Genomic DNA, 16,613 nt, shown 5'->3' on the forward strand with positions numbered 1-16,613 from the left:
CTCTTAATACTGCAACGTCTTGAGAAGACTTAAGGCTAATTAATTAGGAAATCTTTTTAATTGTTGGTTTTTTCTTTGAAACGAAACCCCACATATTGCATTATTTAAGTAATTCACTTAACACAGTCAACTTCTTTCTTTTCACTGAATTTAACTTTTCGTTCACACCCTTTGGCATTTATAACTTTCTGTCCGTTTTCCTCTTCCTTGAAATGAAATCCAACTGTTCTTGCTGGAACAATTCATTAACTAGAACAATACAATTCAAACTATAATATCACGAGTTTAAAGTCAATAATCCAGTTTGTTATCTAATTAGATTTATTTTTATTAGATCTATTACTTGAAAAAGATAAAGAATCACATCCAATTGAAAGATAGTTTATTAATACACTTGACAATTCAATATCTTTTGAAAATTCATTATTCTGGTTAATGTTAAATTTTATTAGAAGTGCAACTGACTACCTGGCTGTCCACTGCAAACACAATTAATAGGTACGAATCAATGCAAAGGGTTATTTATATTCTGGTGAAATTTGGATACACTTGGTTTAGTACATGCATTTAGCGTAAAGTTAGGTAAATTCCATTGTTAAAATTTGGAAAAGAGAAGAAATGCAATATTACTGAAACTGTCTAACCCCATCATTACTGCATACACATACCCTATATGTATTCAAGATTTAGTAATTAGCAGTGGTTGAAATGAGAGAACACTTTGCCAGATTGGAGGAATTTGTACCTTGATTTAGAAGTTACGGACCACTACTAACAGCCCCTTTTGTCACTATTGAAATGGTTTAAACCTCAAGTTTTTCCAAAGACATTCTTTGGCATGATGAAAAGAAATTCCAACATTGGTTCTAGAAGGTCATTTAAGGTATTCATGGATCTTGAATTAGCGTATTAATTGTTAAGAAAGTAATCAAGTAATATAATTGTTATGTCATAATCTGCCGTTGATTAATCCCCTCCACTGAATTTGAATGCCTTCATCTCCACTTCACTAAATTGACCAACTAAATCTTTACTTAATTGATTTTGGGTCTAAATAGCCTCAAGATGAAACATCTTACATTATAACACTTGAAGCTTAATTCTCTCTCTTTTTGCTTGTGTAATTCAAGGTCTTTAGTCATTGCAAGTCAAGGGCTCCTTCTTCTTCTCAAAGCATAATTGATAGTAAAACCTAATTACTCATTTCACTTCCTCATTACAACAGTTGCCACGTGGCAGCAATCTAATAAGCCAAGTCATTGCTGTACTCCGGCGTACCTAAAGTTGTCTAAAGGCCACAAGCCACTTTTCCAAGTATTTAAGAGGGAAAAAAGGGCCCCCTTGGCTTACCAAACTAATTTGGACATTCACCATTATATAAAACCTCTTTGTAACTGAACATGTCCTAAACTTGTTACACTTCCTAACTAGCTCCTACCAAATTCTTCTCCAAAATGGACTGGACCAGAGGCCACACTATAGGCCGCGGGTCTACAGCTGCCGTCTCGGTCGCCATGTCGCGCTGCTCCGGCGAGATTTTTGCTGTCAAATCCACTGAGTTATCCCGGTCCGAATTCTTGCAAAAGGAGCAGAAAATTTTGTCAAACTTTGAACTCCCCTTATATAGTTGGCTACAAGGGGTACGATGTAACCAGAGAGAACAACAAGGACATGTTCAATCTTATGATGGAGTACATGCCCGATGGAACACTCACCAACCAAATTAGGGAACAGGGAACGAGCAGAACAACAACAACAACAACAACAACAACCCAGTATAATCCCACAAGTGGGGTCTGGGGAGGGTAATATGTACGCAGACCTTACCCCTACCCCGAAGGGTAGAGAGGCTGTTTCCAGGAGACCCTCGGCTCAAAAAAGCAACAGGAGCCGATATATTAGTACCATAAAAATGCATAATAAAATAACAGCAATATAAGAGATATGAAATACAGAATACGAAATACGAAATAGATGGCTGGTATAGTAAAACTAGCAGGTAAAGCCCTGCATCAATAGACGACCAATGACATTCTTAGTCTAACTCCTAACTGGCTAGTCTCACTCTATTGTGCTGTAGAAATATTCACAACTTTTCCCTAACCTACAACCTTAATGCTCGACCTCCATAATTCCCTGTCAAGGGCCATGTCCTCAGTAATCCTAAGTCGCGCCATGTCCTGTCTGATCACCTCTCCCCAATACTTCTTAGGTCGCCCTCTACCTCTCCGCGTGCCCACTACAGCCAGTCGCTCACACCTCCTCACCGGTGCATCAGTGCTCCTCCTCTGAATGTGCCCGAACCATCTGAGTCTTACTTCCCGCATCTTGTCCTCCATGGGGGCCACGCCCACCTTCTCTCGAATATCTTCATTCCTAATCTTATCCATCCTTGTATGCCCGCACATCCACCTCAACATCCTCATCTCTGCTACTTTCATCTTCTGGATGTGTGAGTTCTTTACCGGCCAACATTCAGTTCCATATAACATGGCAGGCCTAACCACTGCTCTATAAAACTTACCTTTTAGTAACGGTGGCACTTTCTTGTCACACAAGACTCCCGACGCTAACCTCCACTTCATCCACCCCACCCCTATACGGTGTGTGACATCCTCGTCAATCTCCCCGATCCCCTGAATAACCGATCCAAGGTACTTGAAACTACCCCTCTTGGGAATGACTTGAGAGTCAAGCCTCACTTCAACTCCCGCTTCCGTCGGCTCAACTCCAAATTTGCACTCGAGGTATTCCGTCTTCGTCCTGCTCAACTTGAAACCTTTAGACTCAAGAGCATGTCTCCAAATCTCTAGCCTCTCGTTGACGCCGCCTCGTGTCTCGTCAATTAGAATAATGTCATCAGCAAATAGCATGCACCATGGCACCTCCCCTTGAATATGATGAGTCAGTGCATCCATCACCAGGGCAAATAGGAATGGGCTGAGCGCAGACCCTTGGTGCAACCCCGTAATAACTGGAAAGTGTTCAGAGTCGCCTCCTACTGTCCTAACCCGAGTCTTAGCTCCAGCATACATGTCTTTAATCACCCTAATATAGTCAACCGGGACCCCTTTATCCTCTAAGCAGCTCCATAAGACCTCCCTAGGAACCCTATCGTACGCTTTCTCCAGATCAATAAACACCATGTGGAGATCCTTCTTCCTATCCCTGTACTGTTCCACCATCCTCCTAATAAGGTGGATAGCTTCTGTGGTAGATCATCCCGGCATGAACCCGAACTGGTTGTCTGAAATAGACACCGTCCTTCGCACTCTCATTTCTACCACTCTCTCCCAAACTTTCATGGTATGACTTAGTAATTTGATGCCCCTATAGTTGTTACAGCTCTGGACATCACCTTTGTTCTTATACAACGGGACCATTGTACTCCACCTCCACTCTTCAGGCATCCTATTAGTCTTGAATATAACACTAAACAATGCAGTAAGCCATTCCAAGCCTGCTCTACCCACACACCTCCACAGTTCAACCGGAATTTCGTCTGGCCCGGTAGCTCTGCCCCTTCTCATCTTACGCATTGCCTCCATGACTTCATCGATCTCAATGTCCCTACAATTACTTACTTCATGGTGACTGTCGGCATTCCTCGATTCCCCAAGTATAATATCCTGATCCCCTTCTTCACTTAGAAGTTTATGAAAGTAGGTCTGCCACCTCCTCTTAATCTGGTCATCTCCCATCAAAACTTTGTCGTCATCATCTTTTATGCACCTCACTTGGTCCAGATCCCGAGTTGTCCTCTCTCTCGCCTTAGCGAGTCGGAATAACTTCTTCTCCCCACCTTTGTTCCTTAGTTCCTCATACAGATAAGCAAAAGTTGTCGTCTTAGCCTCCGTCACTGCCATCTTCGCCTCCTTCCTAGCTACCTTATACCTTTGACTGTTCTCTCTCTTCTCCTCCTCGTCAGTGCTGCCTACTAACCGCAGGTAAGCCGCCTTCTTTGCTTCCACTTTACCTAGGAACAGGGAACGAGCAGATGATCAGATATTACACGAAGCAAATTGTTCAGGGACTAGACTACCTACATTCGAAAGGGATCTTGCATCGTGACATTAAGGGACACAACATTCTGTTATGTGAAACCGGTGCCAAAATTGCAGATTTTGGTTGTGCTAGGTCAATCGATCAGGTTAAGTGGAACGGGGGCACGCCTATGTTCATGGCACCAGAAGTAGCACGAGGAGAAGAACAAGGATTTGCAGCTGATATATGGGCATTAGGATGCACTATTATAGAAATGGCCACTGGTGCCTCACCATGGACTGATTCTACCAACCCAGCTTCATTGCTTTACCATATTGCATTTTCTGGCCAAAAACCAGAAATTCCTGGATTTTTGTCTTCACAAGCAAGGGATTTTGTAAGTAAATGCTTGAGAAGAGATCCAAAACAGAGATGGTCTGCTAAACAGCTATTCAAGCATCCATTTTTTGAAGAGTCCAATTCATATGACAAAATAAATGAAGAGTTCATCACAAGTTCCCCAACAAGCATTCTTGATCAAGGCATTTGGAGTTCAGCGGAGGAATCAGAAACCGTCGACGATTCAAGACAAACAATTAGCTCAATGGATTCTCCTCTGCAAAGGCTAAGAGAGCTAGAAATGCAATCAGGAAAACCAGATTGGTTACAGTTAGAAATTACAGTGTAGATAACGAAGGTGATGATGGTAAGGTAGTTTCTGGCATGACAGCTTTGTCAACGAGGCATGAAATGGAGCTGGAAAGCTGTTATTGCCAAGATAACATTTTTTATTGCAGTGTTTGTAGTATACAGCAGAGAGCTGTAATTAGCAGTTTCAGTTTTGACACACATAAATGAATTACAGCAAATAAAATTCAGTGTTCATAAATCTCTCTCCTCTGTGTTTTACCTCAAACGACTTACCTTTCTTATTGTGGAGTATTTTTCATTTCTTATTTGCATATAAGTCATAAGTGTTTAGTACATAGAAACAAAATTCAACAGCCTAAGATAATTTCTGAATACATTATATGCCTACATTATATATTATAGCCACAAGAGTGGTAAAATCAAAGCATGGGACATGCTTCATAAATTCCACGGAGAATGATGACCTGTCATGTCCCGTCTATTGCAAAACGTTTTAACCATTTAAACAGGTTTTAGAGAAACTTTAAGTTAGTTGGAAGCCGAAATGAGTGAAAAAAATAATCAATAACAGATGTTAATGAAATTAATATTTTTTTTTCCCAACACTTCCATGGTCATGCCAATGAGGGAAAAGGCCTTAATTGAAAAAAAATGACAAAAATCCAACCAAACGAGATTTCCCTTGCCTAATCTTTTTCAGGTACCATTGTAAAGTCATAATATAAACATGTCACAATTGACATATGATGGTCCTGAAGATGAGATTATTGGAAGCAGGATTCACTTCTGCCAGAAGGTATACAACTACACATGATGCTTTTGTTGGGCTAATGCTTTCTCAACCTCTCCACCTACTCATCAGACAAGTAAAATAAAAATGAAACAACTCCAATGGATGCGACAGAAGCAGTTAATTTGCGTGAATTAAGTAATAAGGTGAAGGTCCTTGTGGGAACATCCGATAAAATTGAAACAATACAAAAAAGAGCAATGGTACCCTTCAAAGCTGAAGTCATATAGGCCCTTATAACCTTAGCTTATCTTCCATCAAAGCCTTCTAAAATTGGATCATTTGTGCAGAAAACAGATATAAACTTAAAGTTTAAAGGCCCTTCAGTAAGGCCTGTTATTATTTGGACTTCCAGTGGTATTTGCCCCAAGTGACGAATAAATGTGATGCTTGTTTCTTTAAGCTGGCCAAATTCAGTAGTGTGCATATGAATGTGGTAAGAAGCAAAATGGAGGACTGCTTAATTGAGTTTTATGTCATGGGGAAATAAAAAATGACTCCATACAAAGGAAGCAACATAATATTCTTAAATCTTCGTTCAATTCGGTAACATGAAAAAAAAGGTAAGATATTAAGAGTCGCGTGCACAGTTAGGTTAATTGGTTAAGTGCACGTGTGAGTTGAATGTATATATGTATTATTACTGAATGAGAACAACATAATTTATTTCCATTTTACTTCTTCATCCTCTCTTCTCTCTTCTCTGCTATCTTCTATAATGTACGATGACCTCCAATGGAGGTTCCTTATCTTGACATGGTATCAGAGCAACGATTAGGGAATTGATACTGCTTACTTCTTCACTTAGCTGATTCACAGTTACAAGTTCTAGGAATATCCGCCATGGGAGATACCTTGACACCTCAAATCGATCATCGTCATCCCCTTTACCTTCAGCCGTCTGATACACCTGGAGCACTTTTGATAGATATCAAGCTCACATGTCCAGAAAATTTCGGATTGTGGAGTAGGTCGATGCGTTTCGCTTTATTGGGAAAAAACAAGTTAAGTTTCGTAGAAGGAACGTGTGTGAAGAGCTTGTACAAAGGAGAATTAGCAGATTTGTGGGAGCAATGTAATGTTGCGGTACTTTTATGGATTGGAAGGAGTGTTTCACAGGAATTATTACCGAGCATAGTCTATGCATCAGATGCTTCAAAGGTATGGACTGAGTTCAAGGAAAGGTTTGGCAAATCGAATTTGACTAGATTCTATCATCTTTGGACTCAAATTGGAACCCTAACTCAAGGTACGAATTCTGTTACTACTTATTTCACTAGAATGAAAGATCTTTTGGATGAACAGGACACCTTGATACCCGGTCGTGTATGTAATTGTAAAGAATCAGAACCTTTTTTTTGAAATATTCTATCAGCAGTGCCTAGTGCAGTTTCTAGTTGGATGAAATGAGACTTATGCACATGTTCGTAGTCAAATTCTATTAAAAACCCATGTACTAACAGTAAATCAAGCATATGCCCTCGTAATACAGGAAGAGAGTCAATGAGCTCTTGGTGTAATGGACCTAAACAAGGAACCATTAACTATGTTAGCTGGAAGAGGACAAATGATGAAAGGAAAGAAACCTAGTTTGATTTGTGAACATTGTGGATATAAGGGACATCAAAAGGAAAATTGTGAGATATTCACCTGAATTCAATGCAAGGTACTGGTTTCAGAACCTATGTGAACAACACAACAGTTGAGGGAACTAATTCTGTTGAAGGTCATTTCTTTACAGAAGTGGAGTATAAGCAGTTGGTGAGTTTGTTAAACAAATCAGCATCATCTGGTGATTGCAAAGCCAATATGGCAGGTATTGTTTCCCTGCTATCCAAAACTTGTGGTATTGAATGGATTATAGATTCAGGGGCATCTCATCATATTACTTCCTATAAAGCTGAACTAATTGACATTAGGAAATTAGGGAATCAAGAAGGTAGAAAAGTGCAGGTGCCAAATGGTAACAAGTCACAGATAACTGATATAGGAGATGCAACAATTTTAGGAGGTCAGAGGATCAGAAATGTCTTACATGTGCCAGATTTCAAGTTTAATCTACTTTCAGTAGCCAAGCTGACCAAGGACCTTGTTTGTACTGTAAAATTCTTTCCTGATTTCTGTCTTCTTTAGGGTCTTTACAGTGGCAAGGTGATGGGGATTGGTAGAGAATTTGATGGCCTCTACATTCTCCAAGAACATACAAAATCAGTAGTAGGAGCAGCAATAATAAGGGGGAAACATGACACAAAATTGTGGCATTCAAGATTAGGACATCCTTCCATGAAGGCAATGCAACACATACCTACCTTGAGAAATCTAGAAGATGAGTAATGTCCAATGGAAAAATAACATAGATCAATCTTTCCTGTTAGTAGTAGTAAATCAGACTGTATTTTTCAGCTTGGACATGTAGATGTTTGGGGTCCCTATAAGAGGCCTACACATGATAAGAAGCATTACTTTGTCACAATTGTTGATGACTTTAGTAGGTACACTTGGATTTGCCTAATACAGTTTAAGTGTAAGGTATTGGTTGTATTGGCAAATTTCTTCTAATTATAAAAAATCAGTTTGGTATGATAGTTAAGGTGTTGAGATCAGACAATGGCACATAGTTTTTTTAATTCTAAATGTAATAATTTACTTTCTGGTCTTGGAGTGATTGATGAAAGTAGTTGTCCATATACGCCACACCAAAATAGATATGTAGAGAGAAAACATAGGCATATTCTGGAAGTTGCAAGGGCTCTAAAACTTCAAAGTGTTGTCCCAATTAGATTCTGGGATGAATGCATTAGAACTGCAGTCTATTTGATTAACAAACTTCCTACTGCAGTACTAAATGGCAAATCACCCTATGAAATGCTACATGGGAAGATGCCTAAAATAGAGCACCTAAGAGTGTTTGGATGTTTGTGTTATGCTAGTGCCTTACCAAGGGAAGATAAGTTTGCTGCAAGAGCAAAGAAGACAGTATTCATGGGCTACTCAGAAACCCAAAGGGGATATATGTTGTATGATTTGGAGTCACAACTCTTTTTTGTAAGCAGAGAAGTGTCTTTTGGAGAGGATATTGTGAGAAGGCACGGGAGAAAATATGATATATTGATATTGTGTGTTCAATACAATACAAGAGGTCCTTATTTATAGCTATATTATACAAGGACATACTACTCCTATTCCAATATGGGACAAGACTACATTATGTACATATCTAACACTCCCCCTCAAGCCAGTGCATACACATCATATGTACCGAGCTTGTTACACATGTAACTAATACGAGAACCAGTAAGAAACTTAGTGAAAATATCTGCTAGTTGATCATTCGACTTTACAAACTTTGTAACAATATCTCCTGAAAGTATTTTTTTCTCTGACAAAGTGACAGTCGATCTCAATGTGTTTAGTCCTCTCATGGAATACCGGATTTGACACAATATGAAGAGCAACTTGGTTATCACACACTAGTTCCATCCTATTGATTTCTCCGAACTTTAACTCCTTGAGCAACTGGTTGACCCAAACTAACTCACACGTTGCCATAGCCATAGCCCGATATTCTGCTTCGGCGCTAGATCGAGCAATTACATTTTGTTTCTTGCTCTTCCACGAGACCAAATTACCCCTACTAGAACACAATATCCAGATGTAGATCGTCTATTAGAAAGTGATCCTGCCCAATCAGCATTTGTATACCCAACAATCTGCTCGTGGCCTCGATCCTCGAATAGTAATCCTTTTCCTGGAGCTGACTTTATATACTGAATAATACGAACAACTACATCCCAGTGACTATCACAGGGAGAATCCATAAACTGACTTACAACACTCATCATAAAAGAAATGTCAGGTCTAGTCACTGTGAGGTAATTCAATTTTCCAACCAACCTCCTATATCTTGTAGGGTCTCTAAGAGGCTCCCCCTGTCCAGGTAGAATCCTAGCATTCGGATCCATAGGAGAGTCAATAGGTCTGCAACCCATCATTCCAATCTCCTCAAGAATGTCTAAAACATACTTCCGCTGTGAAATAACAATACCTTAGCTAGACTGAGCGACCTCAATACCTAGAAAATACTTCAGTCTGCCCAGATCCTTAGTTTGGAAGTGCTGAAAGAGATGTTGCTTCAGATTAGTAATACCATCCTGATCGTTGCTAGTAATAACAATATCATCAACATAAACCACTAGATAAATACACAGATTCGGAGCAGAATGCTGATAAAACACAAAGTGATCAGCCTCACTACGAGTCATGTCGAACTCCTGAATAATTGTGCTGAACTTACCAAACCAGGCTCGAGGGGATTGTTTCAAACCATATAGTGACCTGCGCAATCTGCATACACAACCACTAAACTCCCCATGAGCAACAAAACCAGGTGGTTTCTCCATATAAACTTCCTCGTCAAGATCATCATGGAGAAAAGCATTCTTAATGTCTAACTGATAAAGAGGCCAATGAAGTACATCAGCCATGGACAAAAAAAGACGAACAAATGCTATTTTAGCCACGGGAGAGAAAGTATCACTATAATCAAGCCCAAAAATCTGAGTATATCCTTTTGCAACAAGACGAGCCTTAAGCCGATCAACCTAGCCATCCGGGCAGACTTTGACTGCATAAACCCAACGACAACCAACAATAGACTTACCTACAGGAAGAGGAACAAGCTCCCAAGTGTCACTCGCATATAAAGCAGACATCTCGTCAATCATAGCATGTCGCCATCCAGGATGAGATAATGCCTCACCTGTAGACTTAGGAATAGAAACGGTGGACAAAGAAGATATAAAAGCATAATGAGGTGACGACAGACGATTATAACTTAGACCAACATAGTGGGGATTAGGATTAAGTGGGGACCGTACACCTTTGCAGAGTGCAATTGGTTGACTAAGAGGAGACAAGTCCGCAGTAGGTGCAGAATTTGATGCAGGGCGTGAATCACCTAGGCCTGATGCTAGATGTGGACGGCGATGATAAGTCAAGAATGACGGAGCTGCAGAAGGTTGAATTGGATTATGTGGAGGAATTGGACTTATAAGTGGTGGAACTGGAGCTATAGATGGTGGAACATGAGCTATAGATGGTGGAGCTGGAGATGTAGAGAAAGATGGATGGGAGATAGTGACTAAATCTCCAAAAGAAGAGACTGGTAGTACCTCAGAAATATCTAAGTGATTACCTGGACCTGTGAAGTATGATTGGATTTCAAAGAAGGTAACATCAGCAGACATAAGGTACCGCTGGAGGTCAGGAGAATAACATCGATACTCCTTTTGTGTTCTCGAGAAACCAAGAAATACTCACTTAAGAGCACGGGGAACTAACTTATCTGTTCCTGGAGTAGGGTTATGGACAAAATAAGTGCTTCCAAAGACACAGGGTGGAAGAGAGAACAAAGGTAAGTGGGGAAACATAACAGAGAATGGAACTTGGTTCTGGATAGCTGAAGATGGCATACGATTAATAAGATAGCAAGATGTAAGAACTGCATCCCCCAAAAATGCAACGGAGCATGAGATATGTCATGGGCTACTTTCCAGACACGCCCCATGACCCCTTGGCCGCGCCCTATGGCGGCCTAGCGAGCCTCGAAATGCCTAGCGCCATGGTCGGCCCCGTGGTCTTGGCTGCGCCAAGTGACAAGCGCGCATGCGCCTCTGTCGCCCCACTGATGCCTCTCGCCAGCGCCCAGCGGCTGGCCAATGGCAACAGCGCCGCGCGCACTGACAATGTCGCGCGCGCAGATCCTGATGCCTCACCAGCGCCCAGCTGTAGGCCCATTCCCGCAGCGCCTCGCACACAGACCCTGATGCCAAGCACCAGAGCCCAGCCTCAGGCCAACACAACCAGTGTCGCGCGCGCCCACAGCAACGCACGCGCAGACCCTGAACCGCAAGCCAAAGTTGCTGCCATCGGACTTGGTTTTACATTGTAATAAACTAAGTCCTTTTCATTATAATTATAGGCTAGTTTACATCATTTTCATTTAGTGTGCTTCTACAGCTTTATTAGGACTAGTCATGTGACTTTGGTTTATTTTTTTAAGTATTATTAGGGGGGATCAAACAATCAAACATTTTCAAGCAAGCAATTTTCTGTACTGGTGTCTCTCCCCCTCGACACCGCATCTTTTATAACCGCATTTCATTCATCAATAAAATCATCATCATCATTCAAAACCCAATTCTCTCTCAGCTTCCGCAATTGCTTGTGACATTGGTTTTCCCGCACGACATTGACAATCTAGTCTAGCGTGCAGAGGGGACCTTATTGGCGGACAGCAACCGCACTGACATCGGTTGCTTAGCCTTACGTTGCCCTTCCAAAGAACATCAGGAAGGCATTGCGTAACAGTTGGTATCAGAGCCTAGACTCGACATCGGACGAGGGAACACATTTGCCATCATCACCATTTCTGACCATGGTGAATCATGGGGAGCGCCTAGCATCCCTAGAAGAGACGGTTGACCGATTACGACCCATCGTGGATACGGTGCCTGATCAAAACAACAACCTAGTGCAAAGGTTGGATGACCTGGACCGCCGAATGCGGCAGGCGGAAAATGACATTGCAAACATCAGTCGTGACTCTGAGGATGACCGACAAACGACAGCCATTGAAACTGCCAATATTCATGGCAAATTTGAGGACCTCCAACAGGGGCGTGCCGACGATTTAGCCCATCGGCAACAAGAGGCAGATAGACTAACTGTCATGCAGCAAACCATAGACGACTTGACAGTCAAGCTCAATATTGTCAATGATGCCCTACAGAGCCTACTTCGAGGAGGCGACAACCACATCAGGGGTGCAGCAAACCTCACCCCCATTCCACAAAAGCTTAAGATACCGGAGCCAAATCCATACGACGGATCCCGGGATGCTAAAGAAGTGGAAAATTTCATCTTTGACATCGAACAATACTTCGATGCCGTGGGCCATTTGGAAGAATCCAAAAAGGTAGCAACTGCTGCCATGTATCTTCAGGGCGATGCCAAACTTTGGTGGCGGGTCAAATACGAAGCCATCAAGGCCGGTGAAGATACTCTCCAGACATGGGATGAATTGAAGGCAACACTACGCCTGCAGTTCTTCCCCGAAAATGTGGAATACAACGCAAGGAGAAAGCTACGGGAGCTCCGCCACACCAGATCAGTGTGGGAGTACGTGTGCGAATTCTCCGCACTCATGCTAAACATACGCGACATGGGGGACAAAGACAAACTCTTCGCATTCATAGAAGGTTTGAAACCTTATGCCCGTATGGAACTACAGAGACAACGGGTAGACACCCTGCCCAAGGCCATTCAAGCTACAGAATGTCTTGGCGATTATCATTTGGGAACTCAGAATGACAGACCCCAACCGTCTGTCCGAGGGGGATTCAACGGGAACCATCCCAGCAATGGTGGCCCAAGCAAAAGTGGGGGAGATCGGAGTGCATCCAAAACTAAGACTCCTCCCTCCAGTAGCAACAGTGCTGCATCCATTTACAACAATCAGGGTAGAAAGCCTCCCTCAGAATGTCGTCATTGCGGCGGGGCACATTGGAACAATGAATGCCCAAACATAAAGGTCAATGCTCATCAGACTGTCAAGGACGAGTAAGATGCATCAGACACGTCAGCATCAGACCAAGTAGGTGCCTTCAATGCAATTGTTGGCTCTATCCCACATGCCTTAGCGAGGACCAGTGCATGTCCTCCTAAGAAAATATCAGTCCCAATCACCAAGAAAGGGAAGGAAAAGATGGACGAGAGGCCTCCTAAACAAGCGAGGACCCTAATGTTCGTCGAATTGAAAGTGAACAGCAAGCCCCTTCACGCATTGATAGACACGGGTGCTACCCACAACTACTTGGCTTCAACTAAACTTAAAGAGAGTGCCTAGGTCTTGTTGTGCAAAAGAGCAAAGGCCGCATCAAGGCTATCAACTCGCCACCCCAGGCATTGGGTGGAACAGCTACAGATGTCCCAGTGAAACTTGGCCCATACAAAGGAAGCATCGACCTGCGCATCGCAATCATAGATGACTTCGACATGATAATGAGTTTGGAGTTCATGAGGCAGACCAACACCATACCAGTACCATATGCCAACATACTCCTGATGTTGGGAGAAGACGGGGCCAAACCCTGCACCATACCATGCTTTCCCATAAAGATGACCGCTGAAAACATCTCGGCCATGCAGTTGGAGAAGGTAGTCAACAGACCTGAACCCTTGGTTCCGGTTACCCTTCGCAACAACAATCAGCCATCATGTCATCGGCCTCAAAAGACTGGTGACGCTCCTCAGCGTGTAAAGACTTGTTAGCTATGCCACAAGGACAAGTCAGATCACTCATCACAGACGGGACCCTTGCAGCCATTACATGTCCCTCAGAGACCATGGGAAAGTATTTCCCTCAGGTTCATCATGAGATTGCCCCAAGTCGGTAATCTTGCATCCATATTGGTTGTCATAGATCAATTTTCAAACTATGCAACCTTTATAGCAGCCCCGCAGAACATCTCAGCAGAAGATATAGCTCGACTCTTCTTCTCGCACATTGTCAAACATTGGGGCCTGCCCAAAGACATTATTAGTAGGCGCGACTCACGCTTCACTAGCAACTTTTGGACCCATCTCTTCAGGTGCTTTGGGTCAACATTGATTCACAACTCATACATCCATCCATCATCGGATGGCCAGACAGACCGGTTTGATGACATGCTGGAGGAATATCTCTGCAACTTTGCAACCGGGTCACAGAAGCATTGGGTGAAGCTCTTGGATGCTGCTCAACTGTGTTTCAATTCTCAAAAGAGCCATCATACAAACAAAAGCCCTTTTGAAATTGTTACCGGACAGCAACCGCTTCTCTCGCAAACGGTGAATGCATCAACCATGCCAAAATCTCCTCGAGCTTCCAACTTCTCGAGCGAATGGGAGCGCAACATGGGGATAGTGCGGAGCTATCTCGTCAAAGCCCAAGAGCGGGCAAAAATATTCACTGAACAAAATCTTTGCTTTGCCCAACATCAAACAGGGGACAAAGTAATGTTATGCATCCCAAAGCGATACTTGTTTGCAGAGAGGACCCATGACCCTCGCCTGCAACAAAAATACATCGGGCCCCTGCCCATCGAAAAATGCATTGGGAAGTCCACATGCCAGGTGAAAACTTCATCCTGGTGGAAGATCCATCCAGTCTTCCATGTCATCCGCATGAAATCATTGCGTCGCTACAATAGCAAGCTCACAGAACAGAGGGGCATAGACCTCCCATCCAACAACCACCAGAAGAATCATCATCATCATAAGGCTCCGAGGACGGCGCCAACTCAGGTGGGGGAGAATGTCATGGGCTACTTTCCAGACACGCCCCATGACCCCTTGGTCGCGCCCCATGGCGGCCTAGCGAGCCTCGCAATGCCTAGCGCCATGGTCGGTCCCGTGGTCTTGGCTGCGCCAAGTGACAAGCGCGCATGCGCCTCTGTCGCCCCACCGATGCCTCTCGCCAGCGCCCAGCGGCTGGCCAATGACAACAGTGTCGCGTGCACTGACAATGCCGCGCGGAGATCCTGATGCCTCGCCAGCGCCCAACTGCAGGCCCATTCCAGCAGCGCCTCGCGCATAGACCCTAATGCCAAGCACCAGCGCCCAGCCTCAGGCCAACACAACAAGTATCGCGCGCGCCCACAGCACCACACGCGCAGACCCTGACCCGCAAGCCAAAGTTGCTGCCATCGGACTTGGTTCTACATTGTAATAAACTAAGTCATTTTCATTGTAATTATAGGCTAGTTTACATCATTTTCATTCAGTGTGTTTCTACAGCTTTATTAGGACTAGTCATGTGACTTTAGTTTATTTTTTTAAGTATTATTAGGGGGATCAAACAATCAAACATTTTCAAGCAAGCAATTTTCTGTACTGGTGTCTCTCCCCCTCGACACCGCATCTTTTATAATCAGCATTTCATTCATCAATAAAATCATCATCATCATTCAAAACCCAATTCTCTCTCAGCTTCCGCAATTTCTCGTGACATTGGTTTTCCCGCACGGCACTGACAATCTAGTCTAGCGTGCGGAGGGGACCTCATTGGAGGACAGCAACCGCACTGACATCGGTTGCTTAGCCTTACGTTGCCCTTCCAAAGAACATCAGGAAGGCGTTGTGTAACAGATTGTATGAGTAGGGTACGAGCAGTTTCAATAAGATGTCTATTCTTTCTTTCAGCTACCCCATTTTGTTGAGATGTGTACGGACAAGATGTTTGATGTATAATCCCATGAGATTTCATAAACTGTTGAAATGGGAAAAACAAATACTCTCGGACATTATCACTACGAAATGTGCGAATAGAAACCCCAAATTGATTTTGAATTTCAGCATGAAAGGTTTGGAAAATAGAAAACAACTCAGATTGATTTTTTATCAAAAATATTCAGGTGCACCTAGAATAGTCATCAATGAAAGTAACGAAGCAGCGAAATCCTAAGGTAGAACTGACCCAACTAGGACCCCAAACATCTGAATGGACTAAAGTAAAAGGTGACTCTTCTCGATTATCAATACGTCGAGGAAAATGAGAGCGAGTATGTTTACCGAGCTGACAAATGAGATAAACCAAGTACCATTTTCTGAAGTTTTGACAAACTAGGATGTCTCAACCGTTTATGTAATAAATCTGGTGAATCAGTAACAGGACAAGTTGTTGAAGGAATACAATATGTGAGTCCATGTGATTTAGCAAGGATAAGGTAATAAAGTCCATTTGATTCACGCATGGTACCAATGATCCGCCCTGTATCGTGTTCCTGTATAAAAACATGGTCATCAAGAAATAAAACGGCATATTTAAGTAGTCAGAATGAAATAAAAACAGTAGGGGTAGGATCGAAATTACCAACGACCCAACTGTTCTGAAGAAACTTTTTCAAAAAATGGCCGGAAGTCCACTTCTGAAATCACTGTTCACGCCGGAAAAATATAAAAGTGGTCGAAATTTGGTGTAACCTGGATGGGTAGACTCGGAATTGCAAGGGGAACAATCTGTCCTGAAGAATCGTCGCCAAAAAATGGTCGCAAGGTGGCCCATGCAATGTCAGAACTTCGCTGGAAAATTTTCTTCCGACTGCTACACTACCGCCGGATATTTTCATTGGGGTTTGGTCGCTGGACA

The 16,613-nt window shown here is 42.8% G+C and overlaps 2 protein-coding genes across 2 annotated transcripts; both read left to right on the plus strand.

Moving 5' to 3' along the window:
* The first annotated feature begins 1,454 nt into the window (after positions 1–1,454).
* On the plus strand, positions 1,455–4,672 carry LOC104237903 (mitogen-activated protein kinase kinase kinase 17-like). Its single transcript, XM_070146155.1, is given in 3 exon segments — positions 1,455–1,604; positions 1,606–1,741; positions 3,987–4,672. Coding segments are annotated over 3 exon segments (972 nt in total).
* Positions 4,673–5,362: 690 nt separating this feature from the next.
* On the plus strand, positions 5,363–7,759 carry LOC104237905 (uncharacterized). Its single transcript, XM_070146156.1, has 5 exons — positions 5,363–5,431; positions 6,245–6,609; positions 7,105–7,241; positions 7,290–7,516; positions 7,559–7,759. The coding sequence occupies exons 1-5, from the start codon at positions 5,363–5,365 to the stop codon at positions 7,757–7,759; spliced, it is 999 nt and encodes a 332-aa protein (XP_070002257.1).
* The last annotated feature ends 8,854 nt before the right edge of the window (positions 7,760–16,613 follow it).

The sequence above is a fragment of the Nicotiana sylvestris genome, chromosome 5 (genome assembly GCF_000393655.2).
Source record: "Nicotiana sylvestris chromosome 5, ASM39365v2, whole genome shotgun sequence".
In the NCBI taxonomy this organism is placed as follows: Eukaryota; Viridiplantae; Streptophyta; class Magnoliopsida; order Solanales; family Solanaceae; genus Nicotiana; species Nicotiana sylvestris.